Here is a 10,000-nt window from a genome sequence, read left to right on the forward strand (position 1 = left end):
CCAAAATTTGAAAGCTGTTGTCGTAAATACACCCACACATTATTTTTCTCATTGTTTTTTTTTTATTGTTTTAGATATTTTTGAACCTGTGCTATGGTAAGAATATCACTGTGTAAGCAATATCAGCACACTGATTGCCTTGTCTTCACAGACCTTAAAACAAGGTTAAATGCCACCGAGAAGGATGTTGAAGATCTGAAAAAGAATGGCAGCGGTAAACCAGGTACACATTAATCAAACTGGTACAAAAATGTATTTGGTTTGTTTGCTTGGGTAGATAATATATTGAAAATATCCAAACTTTGAGGTTCTTGAAAACGCCGTCATGACTGCAGGGATTTTATTTATTTGTTTGTTTGTTTGTTTACTTATTAATGTATTTATTTATTTTCCCGTTTAATTATCCTGTGTTTACAGCAGGACCAAAGGTAGCCTTCTCAGCCTCTTTGACAGCTTCTGGTGAAGTTTACAAAGGCCACAGCAAAAATGAACCCACACTGGTGTACAAACGCATCTTTGCAAACATGGGCAATGCTTACAATGCAAACACAGGTAGAGCATTCTAAGTCAGCATATCCGCATATTTTACTCATGTGGTGTAGGTGCGGAATAAAAAGGGAGCTTGCGATCTTAATAACTGTTCTGTTGCTGCTGTTGTTTTGGTTTTTCAAAGGTATCTTCAAGGCACCAGTTAAAGGAGTCTATTTCTTCAGTTTCAGCACGTTTGGTTATGGAACCCACCTGATGGGTGCCATTCTGACGAAAAATGGGCATCACATGGTCTCATCATACGATCATAAGTCTTCAGACTCAAGTGATACTGGCGGAAATGCAGTGGTGCTGGTGTTGGAGGCAGGAGAACAGGTGGCCATGAAACTGTGGGAAAATTCCCAAGTGTTTGACAACCTAAATGGCCATACCACTTTCAGTGGTTTTCTGATTTTCCCTTTGTAAGAATGAATATCTTTTTATGTGACAAAGATATTTTGAAATATATTCACTTAGATACAATATATATTCAAAGAAATTTACTTATATAAAATAAACAACCATGTAACCAGTGTTTTGTAGTGTTTAAGCGAATCAAGAATTCATTCATAAATATTTGTGGGGAAAAATTCAAGATATGACTTTTGGCATCCAGCATGACATTTGGCTGATAGCCAAAACTGCAATTCATTAAAAGAGTTCCTTCTTCTTTTTGTGGAATGTCCCAGTGTGTTATACTTTGTTGCTTTTCCAAAATGACGGTTAAATGTTGCTGTTAATTTTAGAAATGAACCATATGATACATCCCCTTAAATGTGCGTCAAATGTCAGCCAGTCAAAACACACATTATCTTTCATTATTTATGACCAACAAGGTGTGTGAGTCACATGAGTCACATTTTTCCAATTCAGTAAATCAGCCTAGTGCCATATTCTACTGTTTTAAATATTCTATTAAAAGGGGGAAAAAAATTCTCGGGCGGCTTGAAAACATTACATCTCAGATTATAAGCACAAAGCAAATATCTGCTAGAGCCAGCATAGCTTTAGTGTATTTTGACACTGCCTACATACTCTACGTACACCAAGGTAAGAAAATCATATTTACAGACGTTTGTAAAATTGGAGTTGTTTCACCGTCTCAGGTGGGCAGGTAAACTCAGTACACAGACTCCCAAGCAAGTGTTGGGCCCAGGCGTCATGCTCATGTTCTCCCAGCGTTGAGTTGGAGGATCGTAACGATGTACCTGTCTTGACTCGCTGTAGTCTTCCTGGCAGTATCCACCCACTATGTAGAGCTTCCCCTCCAAGGTTGCTGAGCCTGCGGCCACGTGGGGAACAGGAAGGGGCGTGATGGAACTCCAGCAGTCACCCGCGGGGTCGTAGATCTCACAGGCAAACTGGTCAACAAGCTGTCCATTCCTGTCAGCAGAGACGCCCCCTGCCACATACACACAATCACGTAGTGTTTCCATACAGTGCAGGGCCCGACTGTGGTTCATCTCAGACACATATGTGATTCCAGTGTCTGGGCTGTACTGGAACATAGAGTCCAGGCACTGATACTTGCTGTCAAAACCGCCAGAAATAAAAATCTTTCCACACCACAAAGTAGCTGCATGGCCACTGAGTGCCTGATCCAAAGGGTGTGAAAAGCTAGGAAAGTCAAAGAGGAAAAGCTCAAATTACAACAAAAAACCTGGTTAATTGCGTAAAAGGAGCATTTAATGGATTTGCTGATTAATTAAACTCCATCTTACCTCCAGGAGTCGGTACTGGGACAATAATTCTCAACACTTTCTGTACTTGTCTGTGAATCTCTCTCCCCACCGATAGCATATAATTCTCCATCTAATACAACCAGTGAAAAGATGCTCCTTTTTTCATGCATATCAGCCATTCTTTGCCAGCTGTTCTGGTATGGATCATACCTACAGTTAATAAAGGGTGATCAAGTTAAAAATTAAAAAAACAAACAAACAAACAAACAAAAAAAAAACAGAGACAAGGTGTATTCTAAATATGAATAAAGACTAAAGCCAAGTGAAGCATTTGGGGTTTTTTTTTTGGTATTTTTATGGTCAAAATGACATATGTTCTGTCTCACCTGTAAGTAGAATTCAAGGTGTCTTCTGTCCCATAGTAGTGTCGTCCTCCAACCACATACAGCTTCCCCTTCAGCACTGCCACTCCGTGACTGAAACGAGGTTGTTCTGGCAAATTCGCAAGCATCCTCCACTCCACCCGCTTCACCAGGCCAGTATGGTTGCGGAAAGAGTTGCCAAACCAAATCTCCTTGCAGGGATAGCGATTGTCAAAGTCCTCTGTGATCCTCTCACCTCCAACTAGGATTAGGGCATCTTTCGGTAAGTAGACCCTACAGTGAGATTGGTAATCAGCAGAAGTGGAACAGAACTCTTCTAACAGGGACTCGTAGAGGTCTTTCGCGCTGCACTTCGGCCAACCAGATATGGCTTTCACCTCCTTGAATTCCTTGAAGGTCATTAGGGGAAACTGGATGGTTCCCATCAGTTCCCTGGCAAGTCGTACCCGTTTTCTAGGATTGGCTTCAATCCATGAGACAACTGCCTTGAACACAGGCAGTTCAGAAGGAACACAGAGGGCATCACTTCGCAAGTACTCCTTCAGCTTTTCCACAGGCAAGTCGAGGAACTTGGGAGTCATTGCCACATCCAGGAAGTTCCTCAAGACAAAATCCTCAGCCACTTCATGCAACCAACCCATCTCAAATGCCTCAGCGAAAGAGACAACATCCAGGCATGAGTTGGCATCTATCTCCTGCTTCAAAAAATCCATACACAATGAATATGCATGCTGAAATTGAAACTGGAGGGCTGTACAAGCAAGTTCAAAAACACACCCCCAGCCAAGAGCTAGGTTTCCACTGTATGAACATTGAAGAAGGGGTTCAAATTCAGACATCCTCAGCAACAACAGGGTCACACATGGCTGGTGGGAATCCCTCATACCACTGGTGAACATGCCCCGAAAGTAGTCACTGCTGGCTGCAAGGATCACCCTGTGGGCTTGAGGTGTATGAGAAATGCTTGATTATGTCATGTTTCAAATCGTACAGTGAGTAGTAAGTACACCATAGATTTAAGTCGCTTTGGCTAAAGTCGTTTTGTAAGTCACTTTGGCTAAAAGCGTCTGCCACATAACAAAATTGTAAATTGTAAAATTGTGAATTTATCTGAAATGTTTTTTTTTTTTTAAATATTAACCTCACCAGTCATCAAGGTTGTAAAGAGACATTAAACGAAAATTTGAATTTGAGTTTCAAACACTGTTGCTTACCATGGAACCGTCTTCCTTCAACCTCCAGTTCCACATCACAGCCCACTCTTTCAGCCCACAGCTGTCTAATAGACTCTAGAGTGATTTTTGTCTGCTCTTCAGCAGAGAGTTTTGTTTTTTTATCCTCTCTCTTCTCTCCTCCTCCTGCCTTTATCTCCCTCTCTTCTTGTTCCTTGCAGAAGTCCAGAACCCTAGGGACACCCAGACTGAGAGCTGCAGCCCGAATCTGGGCCAACATGCCTTTGTCCAGACAAGTTATTTGACCTGTGTAGGCAAACTCCAGCACCGCAGCCAGCCCAAAATGAGTCACCTCTACATCGAAAGATAGGGTGAATTCTCTTTCCCTCTCACCATCCCTGCATCCATTCCTTTCCCGAAGCCTCTGCTTGACAACAGAGCTCAGAGCAGCCATAACTGAAGAGTGAGCATAGAGGGCCAGGCCATCCTCAGTGTTCAGAGTCAAGTCAGTGAAAAGAGAAGAGTTCCTCAGCTGATTCAGAGTTTGGAAGATCTCAGTTGAGTAGGTTGGACTGCAGTACAATTTTCTTATGCCTTCATCATCATCTTCTTCTAGATCATCCTCCTCCTCTTTGGTATAGATCTCATACTGATCATCTTCCTCCTCTTCCTCTTCCTCTACCTCTACGTCCTCCTCTGTCACTTTTTCATTCCATAGATCATTCTCTTCTGGGCACAAATTCTCTGTGGCCCTCCCTTCTCTCTCTGTTACTTTGTCCCCCTCACAGTTCAGGTAAAGAGGCTGATCTACTGCTTTGGACGCCTGTGCCTTAATCTTGGCAGAACTACTGATATTATTAATATCATCTTCATCATCAACAGCATAAGCATTACGTTCATCAGTCACATGATCTGGGTGACCACTATCATCATCATCATCATCATCATCGTCATCGTCATCATCATCGTTGTCGTCATCACCATCATCCACTGCCAGTTCTACATTCCCTAGCTCATCCATTCCTTGAGACATATTCTCTGCCACCTTCTCTGTTGGTTTGTACTCCTCATAGTCACGGTCAAGTTGTTGATCCTTTGATTTGATCTTCTCGGTGGTACTCTCACTACAGCTATTATTACTGACGTTGTCATCATCATCATCATCATCATCATCATTGTTGACATCATCCTCTCCCACTTCCTCATCCTCTGGTTTATCTTTTATCCTGCTCCAATTCTCTGCACTCTTTTCTCTCTCTGTCATTTTCTCCACTTCACAGTCATGGTCAACATTCTGATCTACTGCTTTGGTCATTCTGGCCATATTCTCATTAGAACTACTGGTATCGTCAATATCATTTTCATCATAAACAGCGCCAGTATAATCTACATTGTCTGTGTAATCTCTATTACCTCCATCATCATCATCATCATCATCATCCTTATCATCATCATCATTGTCACCTGCTACCCCTTCATCCTCCTCTCCGCACAGGTGTGGTGTGGCCCTCTCCTCTCTCTCTGCTAGTTTATCCTCTTCACAGTTATGATAAAGTTGCTGATCCACTGCTCTAGTATTCCTGTCCATATTCACCGTAGAACTACTGGAATTCTGAGCACCATCTTCATCGTCAACAGCCGAAACATCATCTGCATGATATGTATGATCTCCGTTTCTGCCATCATCATCCTCATCAACATCATCATCATCATCATCATCATCATCATCATCATCGTCTCTTTCGTCCTGCTGCTCCTCTTTTTCTCCTACCTCCGGATCCTCCGCTTCATCCATCTCCACATTGTCCTCAACACTGTCCCGTTCCTCATCTCCATCATGCCGGTTCACCCATCCATTTTCACTCTCCCTGCTTTTCCTCCTCCTCCTCTTTCGTTTTCTCTCATTTCCCTCACTCTCTCCTCTCCACGGAGATTCCCAGTATCTCAAGCAGCATGGTTCTACCAGTGGCATATCTCCAGACTTGTCCCAGAAACTTTCTGTTCAGAAACCGTCAGAAACTCTCTGTTCAGAAACTTTCTGTTCAGAGACCGTCTCAGAATCCCAGATTTCACACCTTCTTCTCTCCAAATATGTTTCGGTCAGATGAATAAAAACCTTAGACTAGCTAGAGCCAAAGCAAATGTCCGGAGGCAAAGATACTGACCCTTTAATAATCCCTGTTGAGTCTACCAGCACGTGTCCCAGTGCTGTCTGCAGCTTAAAACTTCAATGTTGTTTTCTTCACACAGATGTACAGGTCTGCATGTTGGCTTCTCTCACACTGATAGGACACTATTTATATTCTTTACAGTCATACAGATCAGATCACATAGTAATCTAAGAATTGTGGTCTCTTTTTAGTGCTGCCATAATCAGGGGATGGTATGAAATGTTTACATATTTGTTTGTATTGTCAACGTTCACACCTTGTTCAACCATGATGATGTGATATTTCTAGCAATAATCTTTTTTTGTTTGTTTGTTTGTTTGTTTTTTTCTGCATGAACCTTGTCTTGAATAATGGAAAGAGAGTGTCACCTGTTGAATACTATGTTCATGGTGCTTTGGCATGGTCCGTGAATGCTTTCCCATGGACATCCTGCCAACGGTGGCAAAACTACAGCCTACAACCAACGACCCTTAAAAAAAGCACCCATTAAAAAAAATATATATATATATATATATATCTGTGTGTGTGTGTATACCTCTTCTCTGCAGCTTCGAGACATCGTTCTGGAATGATGGGTTGAAGGAATCGAGTGATTGTTGGGGAGGTGGGGGGAGGGGCTTAAGATTCCTGCTGGGTCAGGGGAGTCATATTGCTCCTCCACAGCTTTCTCCTTGGAATCTAGGTCAAGGAATGTTTTGGAGACGGGAAGGTAGACAACAGCAAGCAGTTTATGGAGTTCGTAGGCACATACAGCTGACTCAGTGTAAAAAAAAGCAACAGATGCACGATTCGGTACAGTGTGTAACACCTTACGTTTTTTTTAAATCCTTCACGGTTTGTTTTGATATAAAATGTTACGAGTTATAACCTTGGCATAATGCCACAGTATCAAACGGATATGATCTAGATTCATCTAGTAGTCTGCTAGATAGTCTGTTAGATTCATCTGTACTCTGATATAGAAGGATGCCGTGTCACATTTTTTAATCATCATATTTCAAAGACAGTACATGCACCCATAGTACATGCACCCATAAGGAAAAAGCAAAACCATACTCTCATATTTTCCACAAACTTTTATTAAAGTAATAAATCTATAATTATTTAAAATGGAAAGATGTAAACTATAATTCACATTGTGTGTGTGTGTGTGTGAGAGAGAGAGAGAGAGAGAGAGAGAGAGAGAGAGAGAGAGAGAGAGAGAGAGAGAGAAATAGAGAATACACTGTTTAAATACTTAAAATTATTACATAATTAAACCCTTGGTAGAGTGCTCAGAATGTCAGAATGTCAGAATTCTTCAAACATCATTGACATGGCTGTTTTCTGTTTTGTTTTTTTTTAATAGGCATGCTCGCAACTGTAGTCAGGAACTGATAAAGCAGAGTTTTATGGGATTTTGTATGTTTGCTGCATGTATTAAAAAACCCTACACCTTGAAATACAGTATATATCCTATGTGGCATTATCAACTAAAAAAACTGAGGTGATTTTCTGTAAAAAGTGATGAATGGATGCCTTAGGTACACCGAATAATCAATACACACACACACACACACATTAACCATTAATACAGTGGTAGCTAAGTAGATGTCATTAAGGGCACTGCAGTTCATCTCTTGGTCACAGCAAGTGGGAGTATCAGTTTGTTGTGAGTGGCATGTGTTTTGGTATCTCTGTGTAGGAGAGTGCCAGCCACAGATGGAAACGCTACAGCGCTCTAAGTGATACAAGCAGGGGTTGGCTATTGCAACGCAACAATTCCCCAGAGTGGAATCCCATCAGAGATGCCAGCAGGCCATTTGGCGAAAGAATTCTGGAAGATAGTCCAGCACCATCGTCCAGATTTCAGATTGTGACCGAACAGGACAGAGAGAGATCTAGAAGAGCACAGCTTCACACTGAGTAAAGCAGAACAGGCATCAAGAGTTTTGAACATAGTAACCTTCAACCGGGCACTTCTGTGATTCGTCAACCACAAAATGTTTGTCGCTATTTACTGACCGGGTTGCTGAGCAGATGTCAGTTTGTTTAATTCACACTAGCCTGGAGTATGAGCTGCAGGGCTTCTGGTCAAAAGAAAAAAAAAAAAAAAAAAAAGCTGTTCTTCATGCCGAATGAAACAGATGGTTGTCATGGAAATTTGCTCGAGGGAGAGGTGCAAGTTGTTAACTTCCATATGGGACACCCCTGCCTTTCTCAAAGTCATTAATGAGGTTTTTTTTTTTATGTGAGTCATTCCATTGGCTGTGAGAGGCGTCACTCAAACTACACTGTTATGCTGTGAGAGGCCCTAAGTGGACATGAATGGTTTAATCTGTTCATTCCTGTCAGAGCGTCTCTGCAAAATTAGACACAGAAACCTACGTGAGATAAAGCACATTCATAAGTTAGGAGCAAAACGAACAAACCTATTATCCAACTCTTATGTAGGCAATATGTGTTTGAGCAAAGTTATTGCAGGTAAGGCATGATCTTGAACCAAAGAACTGTATGATCATTATGCTTTAAATTGGCCGCTGTTCTGATCCAATATAGACAAAAATTTCAGTGCATTAAGTATGCCACATATACTATTAATCTAACAAGAGGTTTTGTGTGGGAACGGTTTCATGCTTATTATACTGTATATTAAAGGTCGAGCTGTTTCTGTGCAGGACAGAATATCAAGCAATTGTAGGTTGTTAAACTCTGTTTTGTTTTTATTAAAATCTGGACCCAGTCATATACACATTAGACACACTTAACAGAGACACAGAGTGAGATAGATTGAAATGAAACCAAGGGCAGAGGGGGAAAAAAAAACAACAAAAAACCCCAGAAAACTCTAGAAATTACAACTGGAATTGAAATGCTGGGGAGGGCAGATTAAATGAAAAACGTTTTTTTGGTTTGTTTTTTTTTTTGACATGGCCCTAAAACATGACAAAATCAAAGATTTAAAAAAAAAAAAAAAAAAGGTGAAATTGCTCCCACTCAACACAGCATCAATCTGTCTGTAATGACAAGGATTATTAATGGAATTAATTAAAAATGTAAGAATAGTAAATACAAATGTTATCCCAGTATCATAGCTGAAGCCCACAGGGCCGTGCTGGTTACCTCAGTAGTGTAGCTCTTTTTGTAAATAGGTTAAAGACTACAACTCGGCTAAGCTCTGTAGCAATGACGTGATTAATTATACGTACCAGCGTAAGACCAGCTAAAGACCCTCGGTATGAAAAATGGTCTGATTCCCCCCCCCCCCCCCCCCCACCCCCCCCCCCCCAAAATGTATCTCACAGACGGCGGGTCTAAACAAGACCGTAGCAGGTAGATTGCATAGTTAAGTCATTTAAAAGTTTCAACCTCTGCAGTACTTTGGCCCGAGCTCTCCCACACACCACACACTCCTCTCCACTGCGTGAAGAATTAGATAAGTGCTCTATTTTTACCAGGCGTGGCGAGGCTAGAGGAGACAGAGAACACAACACAGGCCAACAGAAGAACGTTATCGATGTTATAGAAGACGACGGACCTTTGAAATATTTAACAAAATATTTAAGGGACAGGTGCAGGTTTCGGTGGTTGACAGAGACAGTTAACTGCCTATACAGCACAGAAAATCAAAACTAAAGGGAAATTATTTATAGAACGCATTGTGCTCGGTGTGAGAGAGGACATCAAGTGTCGGTCAGGGGTAGCAGGAATGACACGATGACGATGATGATCGATAAAGAGATGGGGAGGAAGATGAGGACGAGCAGTGGGGTGGAGAAAGACGAAGGCCAAAGCTTCAGGAGCCATTTTGCGCTTTTGGGTCGGTCAGCTGACGCGGTGGGGGTCTCCTCCGCGGTGCACCGACAAATCACCAAGGGACGGACCTGTGACACGCTCTCCTGTCACGGAGCGACAGCCAAAGAAACACAGATGAAGAGTCGGGTACAAAAGAAAAAGGAGAGATAAATGAAATGAACGAAAGAACGACAACAAGGGGAGGACTCAACCCCTGAAAATGTTCCCGTGCATTTAACGACACGATGCAAAAGTGTAAAAGAGTTTACTTGAGAACATTAGGCAAACTC

The 10,000-nt window shown here is 41.7% G+C and overlaps 2 protein-coding genes across 2 annotated transcripts in view; one reads left to right on the forward strand and one right to left on the reverse strand.

Annotated features, from left to right (window-relative positions):
* The window catches only part of cbln11 (cerebellin 11), a 1,461-nt gene extending 507 nt beyond the window's left edge, over positions 1 to 954 (forward strand). The window contains exons 2-4 of the mRNA XM_030779402.1: positions 152 to 214; positions 418 to 552; positions 674 to 954. Coding sequence (XP_030635262.1) covers positions 152 to 214; positions 418 to 552; positions 674 to 954 — 479 coding nt within the window. The remainder of the gene's footprint in view (positions 1 to 151; positions 215 to 417; positions 553 to 673) is intronic.
* A 668-nt stretch (positions 955 to 1,622) lies between these two features.
* On the reverse strand, positions 1,623 to 5,089 carry LOC115816451 (kelch-like protein 33). The gene is made up of 5 exons (XM_030779403.1): positions 4,747 to 5,089; positions 3,808 to 4,632; positions 2,597 to 3,536; positions 2,250 to 2,420; positions 1,623 to 2,145 (listed from the first exon to the last, which is right to left on the reverse strand). The coding sequence occupies exons 1-5, from the start codon at positions 5,087 to 5,089 to the stop codon at positions 1,623 to 1,625; spliced, it is 2,802 nt and encodes a 933-aa protein (XP_030635263.1).
* Between the last annotated feature and the right edge of the window lie 4,911 nt (positions 5,090 to 10,000).

Source organism: Chanos chanos, chromosome 7 (genome assembly GCF_902362185.1).
Source record: "Chanos chanos chromosome 7, fChaCha1.1, whole genome shotgun sequence".
In the NCBI taxonomy this organism is placed as follows: Eukaryota; Metazoa; Chordata; class Actinopteri; order Gonorynchiformes; family Chanidae; genus Chanos; species Chanos chanos.